General features: G+C 43.0%; 1 protein-coding gene across 5 annotated transcripts; it reads right to left on the bottom strand.

The window, feature by feature from the left end:
• Positions 1 to 4,214: 4,214 nt before the first annotated feature.
• Positions 4,215 to 15,513, bottom strand: LOC106603268 (protein phosphatase 1D). 5 transcript variants are annotated; one of them, XM_014196690.2, is made up of 7 exons: positions 14,822 to 15,512; positions 14,003 to 14,228; positions 10,268 to 10,392; positions 9,920 to 10,101; positions 9,584 to 9,820; positions 6,419 to 6,466; positions 4,789 to 5,071 (listed from the first exon to the last, which is right to left on the bottom strand). In XM_014196690.2, exons 1-6 carry the CDS (start codon positions 15,339 to 15,341, stop codon positions 6,437 to 6,439), a joined length of 1,320 nt encoding a protein of 439 aa, XP_014052165.2. In that variant the 5' UTR covers positions 15,342 to 15,512; the 3' UTR covers positions 4,789 to 5,071; positions 6,419 to 6,436. The 5 variants fall into 5 exon arrangements, with proteins under 5 accessions (XP_014052163.2, XP_014052161.2, XP_014052162.2 ...); XM_014196689.2 differs by having other exon boundaries at positions 4,870 to 5,074; XM_014196688.2 differs by lacking the exon at positions 6,419 to 6,466 and having other exon boundaries at positions 4,215 to 5,074; positions 14,147 to 14,228; positions 14,822 to 15,513.
• Positions 15,514 to 26,341: the final 10,828 nt, after the last annotated feature.

Below are 26,341 nucleotides of genomic sequence, written 5' to 3'. Positions count from 1 at the left end.
AACCAATCATCAGTCATTTGTGTCAGTGCACTACATGTTGAGTGCCCTTCTCTATAAGCATGCTGAAAGTGTGTTGTTAATTTGTTTTCAGTGAAATAGCATCGTATTTGGTCAAACACAATTTTTTCCAACAGTTTGCTAAGAGCTGGCAGCAAGCTTATAGGTTTGCTGTTAGAACCAGTAAAGGCCCCATTACCACTCTTGGGTAGAGCAATTACTTTGGCTTCCCTCTAGGTCTGAGGACAAAGACTTTCCTCTAGGCTCAGATTTAAAAAATATGACAGATAGGAGTGGCTATGGAGTCAGCTACCAACCTCAGTAGCTTTCCATCTAAGTTGTCAATGCCAGGAGGTTTGTCATTATTGATCGTTAACAATATTTTTTTCCACCTCTCCCACACTAACTTTACAAAATTCAAACTTGAACTGCTTTCCTTTGATTATTTGTTTTTTTATACATGAATATGATTGCTCACTGTTTGTCGTGGGCATTTCCTGCCTAAGTTTGCCCACTTTGCCAATTAAATAATCATTAAAATAATCAAATGGTTTTGTGATTAATACGCCACCTGATTCGATGAAAGATGGAGTTGAATGTGTCTTTCTGCCCATAATTTCATTTAAAGTACTCCCCCCCCAAAATTCCATCATTCTTTATATCATTTATCTTCGCTTCATAATAAAGTTTCTTCTTCTTTTTGTTGAGTTTAGTCACATAATTTCTCAATTTGCAGTAAGTAAGCCAGTCAGATGTGCAGCCAGACTTATTAGCCAGTCCTTTTGCCACATCTCTTTCAACCATACAGTTTTTCAATTCCTCATCAATCCATGGAGCCTAAACAGTTCTAACAGTCAGTTTCTTAACAGGTGCATGTTTATCAATAACTGGAAGAAGCAATTTCATAAATTCATCAAGTGCAGCATCTGAATGCTCCTCATTAATCACATCAGACCAACAAATATTTTTAACATCACCCAGAAAGAGTCACAGCAACATCGTTTGTATGATGTCTTATACACTATTTTAGGCCCAGCTGTTGGAACTTTGGCGTTCCTGGATATAGCCAGTATATTGTGATCACTGCATCCAATGGGTACAGATATAGCTTTGAACAAAGTTCTACAGCATTTGTAAAAATGTGATCAATACATGTGGATGTGACACTAGTGTGCTGTGCACCTCCCTTTGAACTGCAGCCATCCCTCTCCTAACCAGCTAATGAAGCAAATTCAGTCTTTGTTGGCATCTAGTGGAGAGATTATGACTGTGCAACACCCAAGAGCAAATCCACTTATCAACATGGTGGTAGCGATGGCTATTTTGAGGGCCCTGGCACTCTTCATGGATATCTGTATGTGTTTGATTGTTTTATACGACGTTGATGGTTGTGCATTAGTAACATGTAGTCATTCTAATGACTGACTTGACGAATATACTTAATCTCACTCATTTTGGTTTTTCCAGGTTACACCAGTTGAGGGACTGTCTGTCATCTCTGACTGCTCTTTCTTTTAGCAATAAGAAATACATAAATTAATTTGAAATGACACGTATTTATTCAACACACTTATTTAGTCACATTCAAGGCAGGTATTGCAGTTTGACATCAAGACATACATTGATTATCACTGTAATGGATGTAAAATGGACATTTCTATGTAATAGCAAATAATATTTTGTATTAATAAAGCCATCCCTTTATACACTTCACCACAAACAGAGCTGATCATGCCACATTCATGTAAAACCCAATGCCTGGTTTTGCATAATATACTGTATAAATAAAATCATATTTACAAAAGCACTTCAATGCAATGGAAGATATTTTTCTGTTTTCAAAATAACACACAATTTTATTAATCTATGCCTGTACAAGATCAACATTATTCTGCAGAGTGTCAATGGTACCACAATGGTTGGTGTAAGAACAATTATCTGTGCTACAAATGTGCAATTATCCGATTTGTAAATCCAGTGAGCCATGGGTGCACTACATATGGCATCATACACTATATACACAAAAGTATGTGGACAGCCCTTCATATTAGTGGATTCTGCTATTTCAGCCATACCCGTTGCAGACATGTGTATAGAATCGAGCACACAGCCTTGCAATCTCTATAGACAAACATTGGCAGTAGAATAGCCTTACTGACAAACTTGCAACATGGCACTGTCATAGGATGCCACCTTTCCAACAAGTCAGTTCGTCACATTTCTGCCCTGCTAGAGCTGCCCCGGTCAACTGAAGTGGAAACATCGAGGACAACAATGGCTCAGCCATGAAGTGATGGCCACACAAGCTCACAGAACGAGACCCCCCCCGAGTACTGAAGCGTGTAAAAATCATCTGTCCGAGTTCCAAACTTCATCTGGAAGCAACGTCAGCAAAAGAACTGATCGTCGGGTGCTTCATGAAATGGGTTTCCATGGCCGAGCAGCCGCACACAAGGCTAAGATCACCATGCACAATGCCAAGTGTCGGCTGGAGTGGTGTAAAGCTTGCCGCCGTTGGACTCTAGAGCAGTGGAAACGCGTTCTCTGGAGTGATGAATCACGCTTCACCATCTGGCAGTCTGACAGATTAATCTAGGTTTGCGGATGCCAGGAGAACGCTACCTGTTCCAATGCATAGTGCCAACTGTCAAATTTGGTGGAGGAGGAATAATGGTCTGGGGCTGTTTCTCATGGTTCAGGCTAGGCCACTTAGTTCCAGTGAAGGGAAATCTTATCGCTACAGCATACAATGACATTCTAGAGTATTCTGTGCTTCCAACTTTGTTGCAATAGTTTGGGGAAGGCCCTTTCCTGTTTCAGCATGACAATGTCCCCGTGCACAAAGCGAGGTCCATACATAAATGGTTTGTCGAGATCGGTGTGGAAGAACTTGACTGGCCTGCACAGAGCCCTGACCTCAACTGCACACCTTTGGGATGAAATGGAAAGCCAACTGCAAGCCAGGCCTAATCGCCCAACATCAGTGCCGGACCTCACTAATGCTTGTGGCTGAATGGAAGCAAGTCCCTGCACCAATGTTCCAACATCTAGTAGAAAGCCTTCCCAGAAAAGTGGAGGCTGTTATAGCAGCAAAGGGGGGACCAACTCCATATTAATGCCCATGATTTTGGAATGAGATGTTTGACAAGCAGGTGTCCACATACTTTTGGCCATGTAGTTATGAGAACTCAGCTTTGTAAACATAGCACTCTTTGACTGATTGAAGTTTAAGGTAATTGTCAACAAACACATTTTAGCTGAGTCAAATATTTTAACTCCAAATATCTCATCATACAAGCAAGGCCAACTTCCTGACAGGTTGACATAATGAGCTGTCATTTGTTGATTGTTTTAAGATGTAATTCACACTTTTATAGATTCAGAAATCCAAGAGGGCATTAAACTGACACAACAATCATAACTTTCACGAGATCAAATCCACTATACTTTTTGTATATGGAGTATTTGAACAGTTGCAAAGTAAATCACACAACACTGAAACTACTTGACACCACGTTTACACTTGCAGTGGGTGCCCTCCAGTGGATAGCTGGAAACAATACATGAGAACAATGATGCAAGGCCAACTATTCATGGAGAACCAGGGAAAGATTAAGCTATTTGAAATAACAAATCAACTATGGGGTTATATGAAGTATTCATAGCAGGTAGCAAATTCTACAATTAACACATGTAGTTGCGAAAACACCATGGATCCCCTCTCCCGATTCAAAACACCATGGATCGCCCCTCTCCCGATTCAAAACACCATGGATCGCCCCTCTCCCGATTCAAAACACCATGGATCGCCCCTCTCCCGATTCAAAACACCATGGATCGCCCCTCTCCCGATTCAAAACACCATGGATCGCCCCTCTCCCGATTCAAAACACCATGGATCGCCCCTCTCCCGATTCAAAACACCATGGATCGCCCCTCTCCCGATTCAAAACACCATGGATCGCCCCTCTCCCGATTCAAAACACTTATTTGGCATTCCTGACTGCTCTTCACCTGTCCAGTGATAGAAACTAGGCACCTCGATCTCCGCATGTAAGTTAAAACAAGGTGTGGCGTTTATCACCAAATTCATTCTAGCTCTGTGGTTTAGTTCAGGATAGTCAATTCATTACCATTTTCAAAAATTACACATATTGCTAAGTATAAAAAATGAATGTACAGTTTGGAAAGTATTTAGTATAATATTTCTCTATTGGTACAGAATATGGGATTTTTATTTATTTATTATTATTTTAAACATAAAAGGGGGTGGAAATATGACCAACAATATACACTAGATAAAATATTTTTTCCATTAAAACAGTTAATAAACAAAAGATCATAAAAACATTTAAGATGTAAAGTAAGCATATACACAAACATCACATTTTACCAAAAATGTTTAGATGGTACCAGACTCCACTATAAAAGTATACTTAATCTATGAACGGAACAGTGGCATACTGTTGATACATGAGCACACAATGTTCAGATGCCCTTATGCATCTCTTTGCAGAATGATAAAGGTCATCATCCTAGTCAATCTGTCTGTCTGCCTGCCTGTCTGTCGTCCGTGGTAAGATGAGGTTCAGCACACACACAAGGCAGCTTTGCGTTTCTGTGGTAGGATGACGGGAACATTGGGGGAGCGTCTCTGTCCCTTTCCACCTCGCCTCAGAGGGGTTCGGTCACTGAGTCTGCGGCGAGACGTTCTAGGGGACAAGGGACTGCGTGGAGAACGGGCCAGGCTGCGGCGAGGCATCCTGGGAGACAAGGGACTGTGAGGGGACCGACCAAGGCTGTGGTGTGCTATGCTGGGGGAGAGGGGAGTGTGTGGGGGCCTACGAAGCCTCCTCACCAGAGGGGTGGATGATGCCGAGAACCCTGGAGTCCCTGTGCCTTCAATTGCACAAACGTTCAAGGTTCTGTCTGTTGGAGTCACTCTCTGAGAGTCCACCTCTGCCAGGGGCTCTGAAGAGGGACAGAGACCAGCCTCACACAGGCTGTTCCTCCACTCCAGAGCTGGGAGGGGGAGAGGCTCACCCACAGAGGACACAGTGTTTACCTCTGGGTTCTGCTGGAACAGGGCAGATAAACAAACAAAGGTTAACATTCTATATTCCATTAGTCATGATTTGAAGCAAACAAAGCACACCTGAGTAGATTCCAGAAAAGAAGGATTATCGCAACACTAATGTAGTGCTGAGCAATTAAACAAAATGTTGGTTACTTTCTGGTTTTTAAAACAACTAATTGACTGACATTGGTTCAATTATTTTAATTCAATTTCGCTCAGTTTTTTTCTGTGAGCTTAAATGCGCACATTGTGCGGTAACCTCTACAGATAAATCAGATCAAGCCGAACAGGGCGATGTAGTAGGGCATTGTAGAAGACAATTTTCTACATATGACCATAATTCATTGCACACTTACTTGTCGGGTGTGTTTATTATATGCCTGTTAGGTTAGTGTGGGGCAGACACAGAGAGCGAGAGAAGAGACAGAATAATGTGCGATCGAGAGGGATTGAGTGCAGTTGCTTCGTGAGGCATCTCTAACCTGATATGACCGAAATTGATAGTCGGTATTCAGCAGTCATAAAAGTAGGTCTTATTTATTTTGAAGAACTACAAAAATAGTGATTTTGTCAGACAGCATCTATATAGAGATGACATGGAACGAAATAAAGTCAACAAATGTAATATACACAACTGAAATATTTTAGTAAAGTAAAGTGAATAAATGGTTAATAAGTGATACTCAGTAATGGGCAGTCACTACCATCATGGGATTTTTATTAAAGGGTTTATTGTTATAGCATTCAACCCATATAATGCATAGTGCATTTAATGTTTTTTTAAAAATGATCTTGACTGAAAACCAACCCGAAATGACTAATCTCTCAGCACTACATAAATGAGAAAACAAGGTGGCTGCCTTCATGTGGAGCGTAACTGCCAACGACAGACATCCTCCAGCTCTCCCGGAGTTCTGGTCAACATCATTTCGTTAGTTTAAATCAGAACGATAAGAGAATGCAGATATGCAACTAACCAAGATCCATCACCTAACCCTGAGTCAGAGGTCTGGACTGGATCAAGATGAAAAACCATAGCCAGACCACAAGCTACCTTTTTAGCGGCTCTATGTCTAATCGTTGTTTTTGTTCAATTCTGCATTATCAGCATCACAAGTGCACTGCAGGGAAAACAGGAGAAGATCAAAGAGTCCCACCACTCTCACTCTGAATAAGCCCACGCTCCACTTAAGAGGGCTGTGAAAAGGCTGTGGCAGCAGAAACTTCTTTCTCAAAGCTAAGGATCCAGATCACATTCTGCGCATGTGTTATTTGACAACAACAAAAAAATCCTATGTAGCTGCTGCTCACACTCCCATTCCTTCAGTTTCTCTCTTTACTCACCCTCTTTTGAACCATGTTCTAGCCAGTCTCTGCCTCATTTCTGAACAGCTGAAATAAAAATAAAAACTCTGCAGCGATTTGAACGAACATTCCAAAAGAGATATAGCCTATTATGAAGGCTACAACCTTCCCTGTCTGTTGTAACGGATATTGCAGTTGCACAAGCAGGACACAGTCCCTACAATAATCTGTTGTGTGTGTGTGATGTAGGCTATAGTTGCTGCCATAACGTAGACACAGTTCCTGGAGGAAAAACAACACTTCTACATAGAATAACTCTCTGCCTTCTGCTTAGTCAATGTTTGCAACGATGAAAAACATTCGATCCCTAATTAGACTAACAGTACGTGTCGGTGTCTTGCTTGTGTTTTATATGCTGCCTAGATAGTTTCATGTAAGTCCTCACTTCAGTTTTGCATTGGGGCTAAACACATTGAGTTTTTCGCTTCCTTCTCAATGATCCTGCAAGAACTGTACGAGTAGGCTACCTAGCTGTTCCATCTCTGGGCAGCCGAACGTTCTAGGCAGTCAAGCCGGTAACTAGAGTCTGACAAGGGGCGAGTTCGTTTTGCGTCGACCGGTGCACCAACATGTAAATAGTTCTGTATGTGGTCTTCACGCCCCCTCCGAAAAAAAGAACACATCGTGATCATGCTTAAACTTCTCTAGGGTAGGGGGCAGTATTTTGATGTCCGGATAAAAGGCGTGCCCGTAGTAAACTGCCTGCTTCTCAGGCTCAGAAGGTAGGATATGCATATTATTAGTAGATTTGGATAGAAAACACTGAAGTTTCTAAAACTGTTTGAATGATGTCTGAGTATAACAGAACTAATATAGCAGGCAAAAACCTGCGAAAAATCCAACCAGGAAGTGTGGAAATCTGAGGTTTGTAGTTTTTCAAGTGATTTTTCAAGCCTATACAGTGACTTAGGGTTCATTTTGCACTTCCTAAGGCTTCCACTAGATGTCAACAGTCTTTAGAACATTGTTTCATGCTTCTACTATGAATAGGGAGAGAATAAGAGCTCCTGGAAGTAGATGAGTGAGAAAATGACATGAGCTCAGTGGCGCACGCTCACATGAGAGTTAGCTGTGTTCCTTTTCTTTTTTGAAGACAAAGGAATCGTCCGGTTGGAATATTATGGAAGATTTATGATAAAAACATCCTAAAGATTGATTCTATACATCGTTTGACATGTTTCTACAAACTGTAGTATAACTTTTTTGACTTTTCGTCTGGACTTAATAAGCGTGTGCCTTACATTTGGAATAGTGAACCTAACGCGCGAACAAAATGGAGGTATTTGGACATAAAGATTAACTTTATCGAACAAAAACATTTATTTTGGAACTGGGATTCCTGGGAGTGCATTCCGATGAAGATCACCAAAGGTAAGTGAATATTTATAATGTAATTGTCATTTCTGTTGACTCCAAAATGGCGGGTATCTGAGCGCTGTACTCAGATTATTGCAAAATTTGCTTTCGCCGTAAAGCTTTTTTGAAGTCTGACACAGCAGTTGCATTAAGAAGAAGTGTATCTATAATTCTTTGAATAACTGTTGAATATTTTATCAACGTTTATGATGAGTATTTCTGTAAATTGATGTGCTCATTCACCGGAAGTTTTGGGAGGCAAAAAAAACAATTTCTGAACATTACACGCCAATGTAAAAATTGGGTTTTTGGATATAAATATGAACTTTATCGAGCAAAACATACATGTATTGTGTAACATGAAGTCCTATGAGTGCCATCTGATGAAGATCATCAAAGGTTAGTGATTCATTTTAGCTGTATTTCTGGTTTTTGTGACGCCTCTCCTTGCTTGGAAAATGGCTGTGTGGTTTTTCTTGTCTCTGCGCTGTCCTAACATAATCGAATGTTATGCTTCGCCGTAAAGCCTTTTTGAAATTGGACAATGTGGTTGGATTAACGAGAAGTGCATCTTTAAAATAGGATATAATAGTTGTATGTTTGAGAAATTTGAATGATGAGATTTTTGTTGTTTTGAATTTGCCGCCCTGCTATTTCACCGGTAGCGTCCCATATACCCCAGAGGTTAATAGCCTAATCTTTCGCAATAGTTTGAATATGTCGACCATGTCTTTTGTGTACAACATGAAGTTCGAAGGTGACACCAGACAAAGGTGTTCATCGCCGATTTAGGAGGGGCAAGAGGCAGCGGAGCTCGGAGCAGGCAGTGGAGTGAGCTCAGCTACGTAAATAAAATCTGGAAGGACAGGAAAGCGGTATGGGAGTGTGCAGCTGCAAGTGGAAATTGTTTTAAATTAAATGCACATGCGCAGAAATATCTGTATCCTTATCCGCAGCAAACCGGGTTCAAGAAAATCCAGAACCGCAGCCACTCTGTTTACAGAAAATGTCTGCCTGCTCTCTAGTTTCTCTCTTACCAAAACACTAGACGGCTGCTTCTTTGGATGGGCCAACAGTACACAAACTAGATGCACAGGTCTGTTAAAGTCAGAGTCCCTCTAAAATTTGTGAATACAGAAAATCGGGGCCCACTCATCGTCAGCAGCTTTGTTTCCCTGTGCAAAAACAGCATTCATGAGGGTAGCTACACTCCAACTGCTTGGTTTAGCCCCAATGCAAAACTGAAGTGAGGACTTACATGAAGCTATCTAGGCAGCATATAAAACACAAGCAAGACAGAACATTTAACAATTGAGGGTAGTGACACTCCTAAATGTTTGATTATTTTTAGTTCCCTACATCTGTATATATCTGAAATGTGACACCTTCAAATCTTAAAAATGTTTATGACAAAATGTCAATGAAGTGGCCTTCATTTGAACAATTATCAATCACACGCTTGTACACTTTCATTTACAATTCACTGAGCGGACAGTCACCTCACTCCCATTCTAGGTGTCGCCAATGCCCATGTTCTTCATCAAAACAGACCTCCCCATCCTCCTCCTCTGTCTGCCCCAAAAAACAAAAAGTAATCTTGGTGAAGGAGCGGTCAGATTCTACGACGCAGCCGTAAACGACTGGAAAGACCCACTGACACTGGGGTTCCAGGTCGCACCAATTCGGCATTTTATCAAGGCTTCAAATACAATGTTCAATGAAATGCAAATAAAACAAACACTGGTTACAGTTAAGCCTGATGAAGTATTAAAATGTGATGGTACGTACCATAATGGGGCAGTCGTAATGGCGGGGAGAGTTAGCGGTTGTAACGGGGGGGATCTTATCAAGGCCCTCTGCCATATTGACATAGAGCTCCTGTAGGTGCATGGTCATAGGTGGCTCATCAGGGTGCTGCACGGTTATCACTATGACCGTTGTGTTGTCTGCACGGAGCATGCGCTGGCGCCAGAACAGCAAGGCCGTGCATCCTAACCGTTTGGCACAGGACCATCCCTTAGGGCCCTACGAGCAGACATAGTGACACCATCAACCTGTTAGAAGGGCATCGGCAGACATCCAAGACATTTTGGTCTGAATGGGAAACAAGAAGCTCTGGCTTACCACCATCTGGTCATGGCACTCACACATAGCGACAGCATCCTTAGCTGGCATCATGTTCCACAAGCCATCACTACCCAGGATGATGTAGCGGTGCTTCTTAGGGTCAATGGTCATTACAGTGACATCAGGCTCTGGAGAGACCACAAACTCCCCACTGTAGAAGTCATAGCTCCACAGGTCCCCTGTCAACAACAAACCGCACATACATCATTCATATGCTTCATCACTGGGCAAATATTAAATGAAATGATTGGATGACAACCTTACTGGAAATCATACTGTTTGCATAAACGCAGCAGCTATGGAGCAGTAAGGTATCTAGTGGAGGGCCAACAGTGTAGTGCTTACCCAACGCTCTGGCCACAGCGAGAAAGGGAATCTGGTCTATGACAGTGCTCCTCCTGACAGGGCCATTGTGGGTCAGTCTGGGCCTCTTCCACACCACACGGTTCACCCCGGACTTCTTCACTACACTGAAAAAGGACAAGCACAACAGGCACGGAGGATTTATTATGTGATCATATCCTGAACAAAAATATAAAAACGCCATAATTACAGTTCATACAAGGAAATCAGTCAATTGAAATTAACTAATTAGGCCATAATCTATGGATTTCACATTATTGGTCAGGGGTGCAGCCATGGGTGGGCCTTGGAGCGCATAGGCCCACCCACTTGGCAGCCAGGCCCACCCACAGAATTAGTTTTTCCCTAAAAAATGGCTTTATTACAGACAGAAATACTCCTCAGCATCCCCCACTCAGACAATCCCTCAGGTGAAGAAGTCGGATGTGGAGGTCCTGGGCTGGCGTAGTTACACTTGGTCTGCGGTTGTGAGGCGGGTTGGACGTTCAGCCAAATTATTCCTGCTGTCAGCATGCCAATTGCACACTCCCTCAAAACTTGAGACATCTGTGGCAAAACTGCACCTTTTAGAGTGGCCTTTTATTGTCCCCAGCACAAGATGCACCTGTGTAATGATCATGCTGTTTAATCATCTTCTTGATATGCCACACCTGTCAGGTGGATGGATTATCTTGGCAAAGGAGAAATGCTCACTAACAGGGATGTAAACACATTTGTGCACAACATGAGAGAAATATCAAATCCCTGTTGCTCTGCAGGCCAAATAGTTACATACTGCACCTCCAACCAACCCATCCCCCCCAAAAAAACAGCTGGTAACAGACTCATTGGTCGGCCGGCTACTTTTTCTACTTCATAAATTAAACTTGGCTTCTTTTCATTTAAGTTTCAATTCCCTCGTCAGAGAAGTCTGTATAGCCTTCTCCCGCTAGAATGAACGATATACAGTACATCTTCTAGTAATCTATTGATAGAATAGGCGCCTGTCAGTCACAAAGTGAGCGCTGACAGGGAAACTGCTGGTTTGTCAGTCTGCTGTCTGTCCTGCCTCTCAGTAGCCGTGTTATTTATGCGTGCTGTGGTTGGCTGCAGTCAAACTTATTTCCATGTTTGTTAATTTACACGTAATGCAAGTGGATGAGTTGAAACACTATTGTTGTGTGGCGCATGAATTGTTTCATATATAGGCGATTTACTGTGTGCTTTGATTGACGACCGAACAGTAAGAGTTAACGAGTTCAGTGTTTCTCAACTCCAGTACTCCCAAAAGCACACATTTTTGTTGTAGCCCTGGACAAAGTCACCTGATTCAACTCATTGATGATTAGTTGACAAGTTGAATCCAGGGCTACAACAAAAAAAGTGTGCTGTTGGGGGTATTGTACTACTGGAGTTGGGAAACACTGGACGTTTTTTTTTTTTTTTTAAAGGCGTTGAACTGACTGAATCAAGTCGATCTTCTATCTCCCTTTGCTATTTATAGATCATACAACGTAGTTATGTGCATCGTATCGCAACCAGTAAACCAAAGATCTCGCTTGTATTTTCCTAGGATTCAAAGCCAATGTTGAGACTTGCCAGGGAAAATGACTTGTCAGCGTAGCCTGACGGTGATGGTGATGAACTAATGGCTCTTTTAGGTGAACAGGAACCGAATCGTGATAGAGACCTTCATTTGGCCCTCTAATTTGCATACTGGAAGGTTTCTACTGCTTTTTGGCGATTATCTGCAGCTAAATTATGAAAATATTCAATGAAGATGGTGACTCCTCACTGCAGGAACAATAGGTAGTGGCTAGAGTCTCATTCTGGTTCAAAATATGACAAAAGAAAACAGATTGAAGGTTATAAAAGCTAATCATACTTACACTGCATGACCAAAAGTATGTGGACACCTGCTCGTCGAACATCTCATTCAAAATCATGGGCATTAATATGGAGTTGGTCCCCCCTTTGCTGCTATAACAGCCTCCACCCTTCTGGGAAGGCTTTCCACTAGATGTTGGGGATTGCTTCCATTCAGCCACAAGAGCATTAGTGAGGTCGGGCACTTATGATGTTGGGCGATAAGGCATTGCTCGCAGTCAGCGTTCCGATTCATCCCAAAGGTGTTCAAATGGGGTTGAGGTCAGGGTTCTGTGCAGGCCAGTCAAGTTCTTCCACACCGATCTCGAAAAACCATCTCTGTATAGACCTCGCTTTGTGCACAGGGGCAATGTCATGTTGAAACAGGAAAGGGCCTTCCCCAAACGTTTGCCACAAAATTGGAAGCACATAATCGTCTAGAATGTCATTGTATGCTGTAGCGTTGAGGGCCTAACCCAAACCATGAAAACAGCCCTTGACCATTATTCCTCCTCCACCAAACTTTACAGTTGGCACTATGCACTGGGGCAGGTAGTGTTCTCCTGGCATCCGCCAAACTCAGATTCGTCTGTCGGACTGTCAGATGGTGAAGCGTGATTCATCACTCCAGAGAATGTGTTTCCACTACTCCAGAGTCCAATGGCGGCAAGCTTTACACCGCTCCAGCCAACGCTTGGTATTGCGCATGGTGATCTTAGGCTTGTGTGCGACTGCTCGGTCATGGAAACCCATTTCATGAAGCCCCTTGACGAACAGTTCTTGTGCTGACGTTGCTTCCAGAGGCAGGTTGGAACTCAATTAGTCAGTGTTAATTTGAATTTTTACCTATTTTTCTCCCCAATTTCGTGGTATCCAATTGGTAGTTACAGTCTTGTCTCTGCAACTCCTGTACAGACTCGGGAGAGGCAAAGGTCGAGAGCTGTGCGTCCTCCGAAACACAACCCAGCCAAGCAGCACTGCTTCTTGACATAATGCCCGCTTAACCCGGAAGGAGGAAACACTGTACACCTGCCAACCGTGTCAGTATGCATTGCGCCCGACCCGCCACAGGAGTCGCTAGATGGGACAAGAACATCCCTGCCGGCCAAACCCTCCCCTAACCCAATTGTGCGCCGCCCCATGGGTCTCCCGGTCGCGGACGGCTGCGACAGACTCTGGACTCTAAGCAGGACCTCTAGTGGCACTCTTAGCACTGCGGATGCAGTGCCTTAGACCACAGCGCCAGTCCAGAGGCTGGTGGTGAGTGTTGCAACCGAGGACAGATGATTTTTACACACTTCAGCACTCGGTGGTCCCGTTTTGTGAGCTTTTGTGGCCTACCACTTCGCTGCTGAGCCGTTATCGCTCCTAGACATTTCCACTTCACAATAACAATACTTACAGCTCTAGGAGGGCAGAAATTTGACGATTTATATTGTTACTCAACAGGGAATCTGTGTTTACTTGACAGAACACCACATTTGTTCTTATGTTTTTTCCACAATAAACAAAATTGAAAGAGTACACTATATTTAGTTATTGCCAAAATAAATGACAATAAAAGAGTAGACTAGATTATCTTTTCTGACGAGATTATTAATCTACCGCCTCCCCTCAAAGTCCCACATACAGTGATTGACAAATCCAAAACCCTACCAACTCTGACAAACATCCTGCCCCCTCCCACAGTGATTAATTGACAGGCCAAACCGCTAAAGGGATAGTTAACCCAAATAACACATTGGCTCTGTGGCTGTAAGGAAACCAATAAAATATATAATTTGAAGAACAATTTGGCTGGCTACGCCATGTACTTACGGAACACACTGGACACTGACACAAACTATGACTGTAGTGTCCCCTCCAACTCACCTGCCCCCAAGTCTCTCAATGCGTTCCTTCTCTTTGAGAAGTTCAGGTTTGTGGTCCTGTGTGACTTCCAAGGCCCTGATGTTCTTTTCACCGGGCTCTTTCACCCCAACAACCACTGCCGAGTCCCCTACATGGGCTACGTACATCAGATTCCCCCGGATCAGCACTATGCTGGCCGTTGTTCCTGCAGTACTGGGCTGGCCGGTCAGAGTCTTGGGCCACTCAGCTGTAGGATTAAGATGGGGAAAGCATTGGAGAACATTATTATTAACAAACATCATGCAGCAACACAGATGAGTGGATGTGACAATTGGCATTAGGCCATCATATGAAAGAAGTGTATTCAGATTAGAGGAAATCGGGAGAGCTTTGGATGACATGTCATCGGTTGACACAATTGTCATGAGATAAACTCATCATTGCTTTTGGAACATAAGGTTGACATGCCGACCTTTTATGCTCTACTTGCAGAGCTAGGTATTCACAAACCCCCAAAATGGTTTTGTCTTCCCAAACCTCCGAGCAATAACGTTACATAGAAAAGACATGCTCATAAAATTGCCAGTTAATAGCTAATATTAAACGGGATGGATATCAGAACTGTAGGAAGGAGGACGAGGCGATCATATTTGGTAGTAGCAGCAGCAAAAAGACATTAGCTAGCTACAGACTGTACAGTAACTAGCTAAACCACAGTTATTGTGGCGCCATAATTTCGCAACACTAATTTGAGCGATGTTGGCTAGCTAGCAGGTAGATAGCGTCAGTCAGCGAATAAGCTACAAAACACAAACTAGGCGAGCTAACTAGTTCCCTTACGTAGCTCTTTCCACATATCATGGTGGCAGGCAATGAACCCCTTCCGAATTGCTTCACAGACTTCTCCTTGATCTTCTGACCAAAACCCCCTTTGCTTTTTCAGAATACCCCACAGATTGTCTCGAGCAAAATGAGCAGCTTCTCGCCCTCCGTGACCGTCAAAGACACCAAAAAACGCCACAGACTTCCGAACGACCGTGTGCACTGCTGGAACTTCTGCCTGGGAAATGTCCTCATGCTTCTCACTTGTTATGTTTTCTGTCCACATTGCACTAACAGGCACCGATTCTTGAACGTTGTCGGGGGAATTGCTTATTATGGTCTGCTCAGTATGCCCATTCTCCTGTTTCTCTACTTTTGACTCCCCTTGTTGTTCTACCGAATTCAGACCACCCTCTGCTGGCTCTGGTTCAGGCGGTTCGTACTCCACTTTAAACTCAATAACATCCTCCATGTATCTCCTTCCTCCTTGCTCGGAGAATGCACTAACTCGGAAAATTAATGCGTCGTTCATGGCCATGAAAACTCCAAGCAAAGCTATACAATAAATACTTGTCCACCGGTTATGCTAAGCTGTGTTTGAAGCAAAAATGTGCCGTGATATCTTGATCGAAAAACCTTATCCCCGTTCCTTCCTTGCTTCTGTTTATTTTCGACGATTGGTCGTAAGGTATTTGAACCACCTGTGTGAAGCTAGCCACAATAGTGGAATTTGCGGTTTGCCTTAAAAATAAAAGTCCCAATTATGTAGCTTAAAAATAAATACAATAACAAATTAATTTGACAATAAACAGTAAAGTTCAAATCTCACTGTGGATTTATTAGACTGCATAATTGCTTTGGGGGTATACATATATGCATTGTACAGCCTTCCCTATGGAGTGTGCACCCATGAAGTGGGTTATCAGCTTACTCAGTGAAACCCGCAGAGTCCAATTCTAAAGAGTTTACACAAATATTAGCATCATAGCTCTTATTGCAGAACTTTGACTGCAGAGAATCCCCTCCACAGTTGGTCTATTATGAGTTTTGAACATTCATATTACATTGTATAGCCTTATCTATAGTGTGCACCCATGAAATGGGGTATCAGTCTACTCAGTACACACACATATTACAATTCCAAAGAGTTTAAACAAATATTAGCTTCATAGCTTTTATTGCAGGAATTTGAAACCACTGTGAAGTGAGCCGCATTAGCTAACCAGTCAGCCTATAATAAATATTGAAGCCACGGAAGTTCAAGGCCGACCGCGTTGTTAGCAGAAAACAGTATTATAGTGAATGGGAAGACAATCATGGTACCAATAATTGCTTCTAATACACCAGATGTATGTCCTTGAACCAATTATTGTAAAATCGCACATAGAATAAGTTATATGGATAATTTGGTTGCTAATGGTAGCCTGCAGTACCCCAGGCGGCCTTCAATTTAAATGACTCAATGTCTCAGCCTGCAATGTCATTTCCTGGAGTATTTCGTATTTATATTGAACACAAATATAAACGCAACATTAACAATTTCAAAGGTTTTACTGAGATACAGTTCATATAAGTAAATCAGTCAATTGAAATAAATAAATTAGGCCCTAATCTATGGATTTCACATGACTGGGCAAGGGTGCAGCGATCTAAGGCACTGCATCTCAGTGCAAGAGGCGTCACTAAAGTCTCTTGTTCTAATCCGGGCTGTATCACATCCGGCCGTGATTGGGAGTCCCATAGGGCGGTGCACAATTGGCCCAGAGTCGTCTGGGTTTGGCCGGGGTAGGCCGTCATTGTAAATAAGAATTTGTTCCTAACTGACTTGCCTAGTTAAATAAAGGTCAAATAAAAAATAAAGAAATTAAAAAAACAGCTCTGGTGGACATTTCTGCAGTCAGCATGCCAATTGCATGCTCCCTCAAAACTTGAGTCATCTGTTGCATTGTGTTGTGTGACAAAACTGCACATTTTAAAGGGGCCTTTTATTGTCCCCAGCACAAGGTGCACCTGTGTAATGATCATGCTGTTTAATCAGCTTCTTGATATGCCACACCTGTCAGGTGAATTGATTATCTTGGCTAAGGAGAAATGCTCACTAACAGGGAAGTATACAAATGTGTGCACAACATTTTAAACAAATAAGCTTTTTGTGCGTACGAATTTTTTTTGTGATTTTTTATTTCAGCTCATGAAACATGGGACCAACACTTGTTGCGTTTATATTTTTGTTCAGTGTAGCATTTATTAGGATCCACAATTAGCTACTGCCGAGGCAGCGACTACTCTTCCTGGGGTCCAAACAGGAAACAAAAATAAAATACACCATATACATAGCACTACATTTACATCAAATAAAATAAACAATTGATTGGTCGCATACACATATTTAGCAGATATTATTGCGGGTGTAGCTAAATGCTTGTGTTCCTAGCTCCAACAATGCAGTAATATCTAACAATACACAAAATACAAATCTAAAATTAAAAGAATGAATTAAGAAATATATAAATATTAGGACGAGCAATGTCAGAGTCCAGAGTATATTTTTGTTTTAAATAAAACAGTACATTCAGAAAGTATTCAGACCCCTTGACTTTTTACACATTTTGTTAAGTTACAGCCTTATTCTAAAATTGATTAAATTGGGGTTTTTCTTCATCAATCTACACACAATACCCCATAATGACAAAGCAAAATCAGGTTTTTAGATATTTTTTTCAATTTATCAAATTAACCAGAAATATCACATTTACATAAGTATTCAGACCCTTTACTCAGTACTTTGTTGAAGCACCTTTGGCAGTGATTACAGGGTCGAGTCTTCTTGGGTATGATACTACAAGCTTGGCACACCTGTATTTGGGGAGTTTCTCCCATTCTTCTGTGCAGATCTTCTCAAGCTCTGTCAGGCAGGATGGGGAGCGTTGCTGCACAACTACTTTCAGGTTCCAGAGATTTTAGATCGGGTTCAAGTCTGGGGCTCTGGCTGGGCCACTCAGGGATATTCAGAGACTTGTCCCGAATCCACTCCTGCGTTTCCTTGGCTGTGTGCTTAGGGTTGTTGTGCTGTTGGAGGGTGAAGCCTTCGCCCCAGTCGTAGGTTCTGAGCACTCTGGAGCAGGTTTTCATCAAGAATCTCTCTGTACTTTGCTCTGTTCATCTTCCCCTCGATCCTGACTAGTCTCCCAGTCCCTGCCGCTGAAAAACATCCCCACAGCATGATGCTGCCACCACCATGTTTCACCGTATGGATGTTGCCAGGTTTTCTCCAGACATGACACTTGGCATTCAGGCCAAAGAGTTCTATCTTGGTTACATCAGACCAGAGAATCTTGTTTCTCATGGTCTGAGAGTCCTTTAGGTTCCTTTTGGCAAACTCCAAGCTGGCTTTCATGTGCCTTTTACTGAGGACTGGCTTCCGTCTGGCCACTGTATCATAAAGGCCTGATTGTTGGAGTGCTGCAGAGATGGTTGTCCTTCTGGAAGGGTCTCTCATCTCCACAGAGGAACTATGGAGCTCTGTCAGCGTGACCTCTCTGACAAAGGCCCTTCTCCCCCGATTGCTCAGTTTGGCCTGATGGCTAGCTCTAGGAAGACTCTTAGTTGTTCCAAACTTCTTCCATTTAAGAATGATGGAGGCCAGCCTCCCGAGTGGCACAGTGGTCTAAGGCACTGCATCGCAGTGTGAGCTGTGCCACTAGAGATTCAAGTCCAGGCTCTGTCGCAGCCGGCCGCGACCGGTAGTCCCACTGGGCGGCACAGAATTGGCCCAGCATCGTCCGGGTTAGGGGAGGGCTTGACCGGCAGGGAGGTCCTTGTCCATTCGCGCTCTAGCGACTCCTGTGCGAGCTGGGAACGTGCACGCTGACACGGTGTACAGTGTTTCCTCTGACACATTGGTGTGGCTGGCTTCCGGGTTAAGCGGGCATTGTGTCAAGAAGCAGTGTGGCTTGGTTGGGTTGTGTTTCGGAAGACGCACAGATCTCGACTTTCGCCTCTCCCAAGTCCATACAGGAGTTGCGGCGACAAGACTGTAACTACAAATTGGATACCATGAAATTGGGGAGAAAAAGGTGTAAAATTAACAACATTTTAAAATTTTAAGAATGATGGAGGCCACTGTGTTCTTGGGGACCTTCAATGCTGCAGACATTTTTTGGTACCATTCCCTAGATCTGTGCCTCAACACAATCCTGTCTCGGAGCTCTACGGACGTCTCCTTCGACCTCATGGCTTAGTTTTTGCTCTGACATGCACTGTCAACTGTGGGACCTTATATAGACAGGTGTGTGCCTTTCCAAATCATGTCCAATCAATTGAATTTACCACAGGTGGACTCCAATCAAGTTGTAAGATTGTCAATGAAAGTTGTAGAATCTCAAGGATTGTCAATGGAAACAGGATGCACCTGAGATCAATTTCAAGTCTCATAGCAAAGGGTCTTATGTAAATAAGGTATTTCTGTTTTTTATTTGTAATAAATTTGCAAACATTTCTAAAAACCTGTTTTTGCTTTGTCATCATGAGGTATTGTGTGTAGATTGATGAGGGCAAAAAATGATTTAATCCATTTTAGAGTAAGTCTGTAACGTAACAAAATATATATATATATATATATTTCTGTCAACCCAGGGCCAGCAGGGAGCTACAAAGGTAGGAGCAGGACCTTGGTCAGCTCCAGAGGGCTAGAGAGTTCAAGGTGGGTTAGCACAATGGACTGCTCTACAGGCACCAACTGGGACTGGTGACTCAACACCAATATTACCCAGTCCAGGGGCTGCAACCAATTGGCACCTGGACTAGGTCACACTTGTCCCTTGTTACCCCAAATGGGTGTAAGTAGAGGTGCAGTCATTCGGGCAGACAGGCAGAGCCTAGACCGCAGAAGAGCTGGGGTGAGTATGATGAGAAATTTGATCCCACACCAAAGAAGATAATAGGCAATGATTGACTCACCTGTCTCTTTCTTTCTTTTCTTTGCCCCAAAGGAAGAGGACCCATTCCCGGGCAGCACGCCACCTGGCGCAAGTTGAGAGAAAGGATTGAAAATCCGGACTCATCGCTCTCTCTTTTTTGTTCATTAACACAGGAGGTCCGAGGAGCCGCCACGCCGGACACAGAGTGACCCACCTGTTACCAGAGAGGGCTTTCAGTTGTATTTCTCCCCCCCCCCACCTTTATTACAGAACAACTTTGGTTTAAGCAACACATAACGGTCTCCCTCTGTCTTATTTTATTGTGAATTTCACCTCTGACTCCCCTGGGCTGCCATAGTTGGTGGAGAATGCTGGCACAACCATCCCATGCTCTGAACTCACAATAAAATAAGAAGCCGGTGGTCATCGTGGTCAGCTGGTTCAAGCCTAAATTCCGGCAGCTCAAAGCCTATTTGCCTTTCAGGAGGTCGTCACACAGCTTAGCCAAGCCATGATCCGGCCGGACCGTATGACAGAACCAGGCAAGGCCCTCACCATGCTAACTGCTTAAGATGACATTGAAGCTTATCCAGAAGTATTTGAGCTCACAGCAGAGAGAGTGGCCCAAGGAGGACTGGGCTGGCAAAGTGGCCCCCTTTCTGACTGGAGAATCCCAGAGGGCCTGTAGCGACTTGGCACTAGCGGACATTGACAACTATGCTGCTCTGAAAACTGCCATCTTGGCCCATTATAGGCACAACTTACCAACCCGGGCCCAATGGTTCCACTCCTGGGCCTATGATGGCCACGCCCGGTAAGACCTCAAATAGCCGAGCTGGTTAGACTAACTAGAAGTTGGCTTACCACGGGGATGGGCCATCAGCAATAGATTGACTGGTAATGGACAAATATATCCGGGGCCTCCCCACCGCCGAAAAAGTGCCATGCTGCCCAGAGCAACCCCCCGTCAGTGGACGCCCTTTATTAGAAAATCACCAGGTTACGGTACAGATGTTGCGAATCAATAGGCCAGAGCCCAGTAGGCCTGAATTCAAGGCCGAACTAACGTGTGGTAGAAAGGGAGACGCCTATTTGAACCCTGCTTCAAGATGGCCTCCTATTACTGAAGCCAGATCATCCCCGAGGCGGCGGCCGCTAGTTAGCGTGGACCAGAGTAGGTATTACACCTGTGGCCAGGAGGGACACCTGGCCTGGAGCTGCCTGGGAAATGACGAGTCCCTGCCAACGGCCAGTCCCTCAGAGAAGACCACCAGAAGGTGCGAGTACATCACAACCTGCTGGGCCCACGAAGCCACTGCAGCCCCACAGAACCCCATCAAAATAGGCAGTCAGGACGCGGCCGCCTTGTTGGACACAGGTAGTATGGTCACTCTCATCAAGTCTCTATTTCAGTGGAAGTTCATTAGTATCACAGAAAACAATAATGGTCCAAGCCAGCTGCCTTGCAGTACGCCACACTAAAATTTGCATTAGAGTGGCTTCCATTAAAGAAAACTGTCTGCGTTATATTGGATAGATAACGGTCCATCCATTAAAAGGCAGAGGATGTTAATCCATAACACCTAAGTTTTCAGCAATATGTTATGATCAATGATATCAAAGGCAGCGCTGAAGTCTAACAAAACAGCTTCCACAATCTTCTTATCAATTTCTTTCAGACATTTGTGTCACCACTGAGCATGTTGAGTGACCTTCACTACAAGCATGCTGAAAGTCTGTTAATTTGTTATCTGTAAAATAACATTGTATTTAGTCAAACATAATGTTTTCCAAAGCTTTGCTAAGAACCGGTTTTAGGCTGATTGGTCTGCTGTTTGAACCATTGCTATAACCTTCGCTATTTTTTGGCCGAGGACTGACCTTTGCCTCCCTCCAGACCTGTGGGCACACTCCGTCTTCTAGGCTTAGATTTAAGATGTGCCAAATAGGAGTAGCAATGTACTCCGCTACCAACCTCAGTAATTTACCATCGAGGTGGTTTGTCCTTATTTACAGATAGCAATAATTCTTTCAACTCTTCTACACTTTGAAGAATTCAAAGCTGCAGTGCTTGTCTTTCATTATTTGGTCCATTATGCGTGGTTATGAAGGCTCGGCATTTGTTTTTTGTATGTAGTGTCCAAATGTGCTAATCTTGTCAACAAATTAGTTATTAAAGTAGTTTGCAATATCAAAGGGTTTTGTTATGAATGAGCCATCAGCCTCAATGAAGGATGGAGCTGAGTTAGCTTTTCTGCCTAAAATGTAATTTTAGGGACTCCAGAGCATTTTGTCATTCTTTATATCATGAATCTTTGTTCCATAGTATAGTTTTTTCTTATTTTTGTTTAGTTACTTGATTTGTCAATTTACTGTGTGTTTGCCAATCTGCTGTGTTGCCAGATTTATTTTCCATTCCCTAGCCTCATCTCTCTCAGCCATACAGTTTTAACAGTCAGTTTCTTTATGGCTGTCAGTAACCGGAAGAAGCAATTTCATAAATGCTTTAAGTGCAGCGTCAGGATGTTCCTCATTACACACATCAGACCAACAAATATTTTTCACATCTTTAACATAGGAATCATTGCAAAACCTATTGTATGACTGCTTATACACTATTTTAGGTCCAGTCTTAGGAACTTGGGTTTCCTAGACATGGCTATTATATTATGTTCACTACATCCGATGGGTGTGGATACTGCTTTAGAGCGGATTTCTGCAGCGTTAATAAAGATGTGGTCAATACAAGTGGATGGTTTAGTTGTTGTTCTGTTTATAAATATTTGTATAGGTTGACTGATAACCTGAACCAGGTTGCAGGCACTGGTTACAGTTTGAAGCTTTTTCTTGAGTGGACAGCTTGATGGAAGCCAGTCAATATTTACGGCACTGAGAAATATACCTCTCTGTTGATATCACATACATTATCAAGCATTTCACACATATTATCCAGATACTGACTGTTAGCCCTTGGTGGTCTATAGCAACTTCCCACAATAATAGGCTTTAGCTGAGGTAGGTGAACCTGTATTCATATTACTTCGACCGCATTTGACATGAGATCCTCTCTAAGCTTTACAGGAATATGACTCTGAATATAAACAGCGATACATCCTCCATTGGCATTCCTGTCTCTTCTGTAGATGTTATAACCATATATTGATCACTGTATCATCAAAGGAATTATTTAATTAAGTGAGATTCAGAGAGTAGCTCAAACTGCGCATGTTATGTCTCCATGAGACGTCATCTTAACCAACAATCAGTATACCTGTATTATACGTATTGAACATTCATATTACACTGTACAACCTTACCTATAGAGTGTGCACCCATGAACTGGTGTATCATACTACTCAGTGACACCCACAGATTAAAATTCTGAAGAGTTTACACAAATATTACCGTGGTAGGTCTTATTGCAGGACTTTGACTGTGGCAAATCCATAGTTAGTCTGTTATGCGTAATTGAACATTCATAACAAATTATTGTCAAATTAGTTAATTATTGTATTTATTGTTAAGTTATGTAACAACATTCCAACCATGTTTAGAATTATCTAGTCCAAATATGGCATTATTCCACATATGTATCCTTCTGCATGTTTCAATTGGGAACTTTTATTTTGAAGGCAAACTGCAAATTCCACTATTGTAGTTAATCGTTATTGTGGCTAGCTTCACAAAGGTCCAATGAACCTATCGACGTCAAATTTCTACACCTATCAATCCAGCCGCTTTTACTGCCTGGCAACAATTTTGCAGTGGGTGCACTTGGTTTGAGCTTGGCGGCGCGCCGGTTGGTTCGCAATTTCTCCACATCCTATTTCGCTTTTACAAGGTTTGTGGACTTGGGGACATATTATGCACATTTGTCTGGCCACAAGAGCTTGTGGTGCTTTCAAAGTTGCTATTATTCAGCCTCTTAGTGGTCTCTGATCAATTTCCACAATGCCTGCTTGTCAAGGGACAACAATATAAAAATGTATTTTGTGTGCTGTAGATCTGTTACGTTTATGTTCCAGAGACACACATATTTTATAAAAAAAAAAAAAGGAATGACGTCCATAGGACAGCGAGAAAACTGCTGATGCATTTTTTTAAATTATGCAGCGAGTATGTGATTGATTGGTGACTGATTAACTGAGCAAGTATTTTGGATGCATTAAGAAAACACCACACACATTCCACTTCCATCTTCTCGCAACACCAGATCGGAGTTTGCAATCTCTTTGGCAAGATAGCCATACAGCTGACGTTCCAGTACAGTCTACCTAGCAGCCTGACTGACACGCGACCCACGTGACAACACAGCGATGCTGGTTTTATGCCGCCTTCACGCACTCGTCGGAAACTCTGAAGTGTCCGAATTGCTAACTGGTTGAACGCGGCACGTGTATAACTACAACCAGTTAGCAAGTTGGACATTTCATAGTTTTCTAGTTCCGACTAGCACTTGAATGCATCATTAGCAAGAGTACGGTCTACCCCGGTCTATCGACAGAATCCTGTGACGGGATCATCAACTGCGCAGCAGTGAGGGGATTCGATTAATGCCTAGGGCGAACCGGGTTAACGTTGACTGCATCCGGTTTGGAAACTTGCTGCCTCCCTGGCGCGAGCCAGGTGCCCGATTTTGGCCGACGGCGATGTCGGCTCAAAACAAAAGTGATGTAGGTTAAGCACGCATAATGAGTAACGAGTAGGATTCTGTTTTCACTTTTGTAAAACATATATATATCTGCCTTCCCAATGAAAACTAGTTTGAAAATTAGAGAATATATTTTTTGGAAACGAGATGTATATTTCTGAACGATGCATCAGTTAGTTACTTTAAGGAGTAGTTCTCTCTCTGTGGGTCTAACCCCAAGAAGTTCTGGAAAATGGTTAAAGACCTGGAGAATAAACCCTCCTCACAGCTGCCCATGTCCCTTAATGTTGATGATGTGGTTGTTACTGACAAGAAGCACATGGCTGAGCTCTTTAATCACCATCATGATGACAGGATTCCAACATTTCTTCATTTCCCACCCCTTCTAATGCGACTATCCCAGATGATTCTCTCTCTTTTTCCCATGCCCTGACCTGGTTTGCTAACTACCTCTCTCAAAGAGCGCAGTGAATAAAGTCAGAACATCTGCTGTCTCAGCCACTGCCTTTCACCAAGGGAGTACCCCAAAACTCGATCCTAGGCCCCACATTCTTCTCAATTTACATCAACAACATAGCTCAGGCAGTAGGAAGCTCACTCATCCATTTATATGCAGATGATACAGTCTTATACTAAGCTGGCCCCTCCCCAAATGTTGTGTTAAATGCTCTACAACAAAGCTTGCTTAGTGTCCAACAAGCTTTCTCTACCCTTAACCTTGTTCTGAACAATCCCAAAACAAAGGTAATGTGGTTTGGTAAGAAGAATGCCCCTCTCCCCATAGGTGTGATTACTACCTTTGAGGGTTTAGAGCTTGAGGTAGTCACCTCATACAAGTACTTGGGAGTATGGCTAGATGGTACACTGTCCTTCTCTCAGCACATATCAAAGCTTCCGGCTGAAGATAAATCTAGACTTGGTTTCCTCTATCTTAATCGCTCCTCTTTTTACTCCAGCTGCCAAACTAACCCTGATTCATTTATAGATCGGCGGGTAAGGGTGCTCTCGAGCGGCTAGATGTTCTTTACCATTCGGCCATCAGATTTGCCACCAATGCTCCTTATAGGACACATCACTGCACTCTATAATCCTCTGTAAACTGGTCGTCACTGTATACCCGTCACAAGACCCACTGGTTGATGCTTATTTATAAAACCCTCTTAGGCCTCAATCCCCCTTATCTGAGATATATACTGCAGCCGTCATCCTCCACATACAACACCTGTTCTGCCGGTCACATTCTGTTAACGGTCCCCAAAGCACACACATCTCTGGGTCACTGCAGCTAGCGACTGGAACGAGCTGCAACAAACACTCAAACTGGACAGTTTTATCTCAATGTCTTCATTCAAAGACTCAATCATGGACACTCTTACTGACAGTTGTGGCTGCTTTGCGTGATTTATTGTCGTCTCTACCTTCTTGCCCTTTGTGCTGTTGTCTGTAATGTTTGTAACATTTTTTGTGTTGCTACCATGCTGTGTTGTCATGTGTTACTGCCTTGCTATTTTGTTGTCTTAGGTCTCTCTTTATGTAGTGTTGTGTTATCTCTCTTGTCGTGATGTGTGTTTTGTCCTTATATTTATATTTTATTTATATTTTATTTTTAATCCCAGCCCTAGTCCCTGCAGGAGGCCTTTTGGTAGGCTGCCATTGGGCGTCATTGTAAATAAGAATTTGTTCTTAACTGACTTGCCTAGTTAAATAAAGGTTAAATAAAAAAATAAAAATGAAATCATGCTGCCTTTGAAAACGACCGAGCGGCGTAGAAGTTCGCTCCTCCCGTTCACTTCAGGTATGAACGGGTGTCACGGGCCATACTCCCTGTCTGTTTAGCCCGGTGCGGGTTCAATTAATCAAACTCCCTCAGGAACGAAGCGAAGTACATTTGACTCCGGCGAATCAGACCCCGAGTGTGAAAAACAGGGTGGGGGCAGAGATAGACCTTCGGGCGGACTGCACTGGTTC

The sequence above is a fragment of the Salmo salar genome, chromosome ssa04 (genome assembly GCF_905237065.1).
Source record: "Salmo salar chromosome ssa04, Ssal_v3.1, whole genome shotgun sequence".
NCBI lineage: Eukaryota > Metazoa > Chordata > Actinopteri > Salmoniformes > Salmonidae > Salmo > Salmo salar.
The sequence above is the reverse complement of the archived record's forward strand: the minus strand, read 5'-3'. Positions and strand labels throughout refer to the sequence as shown.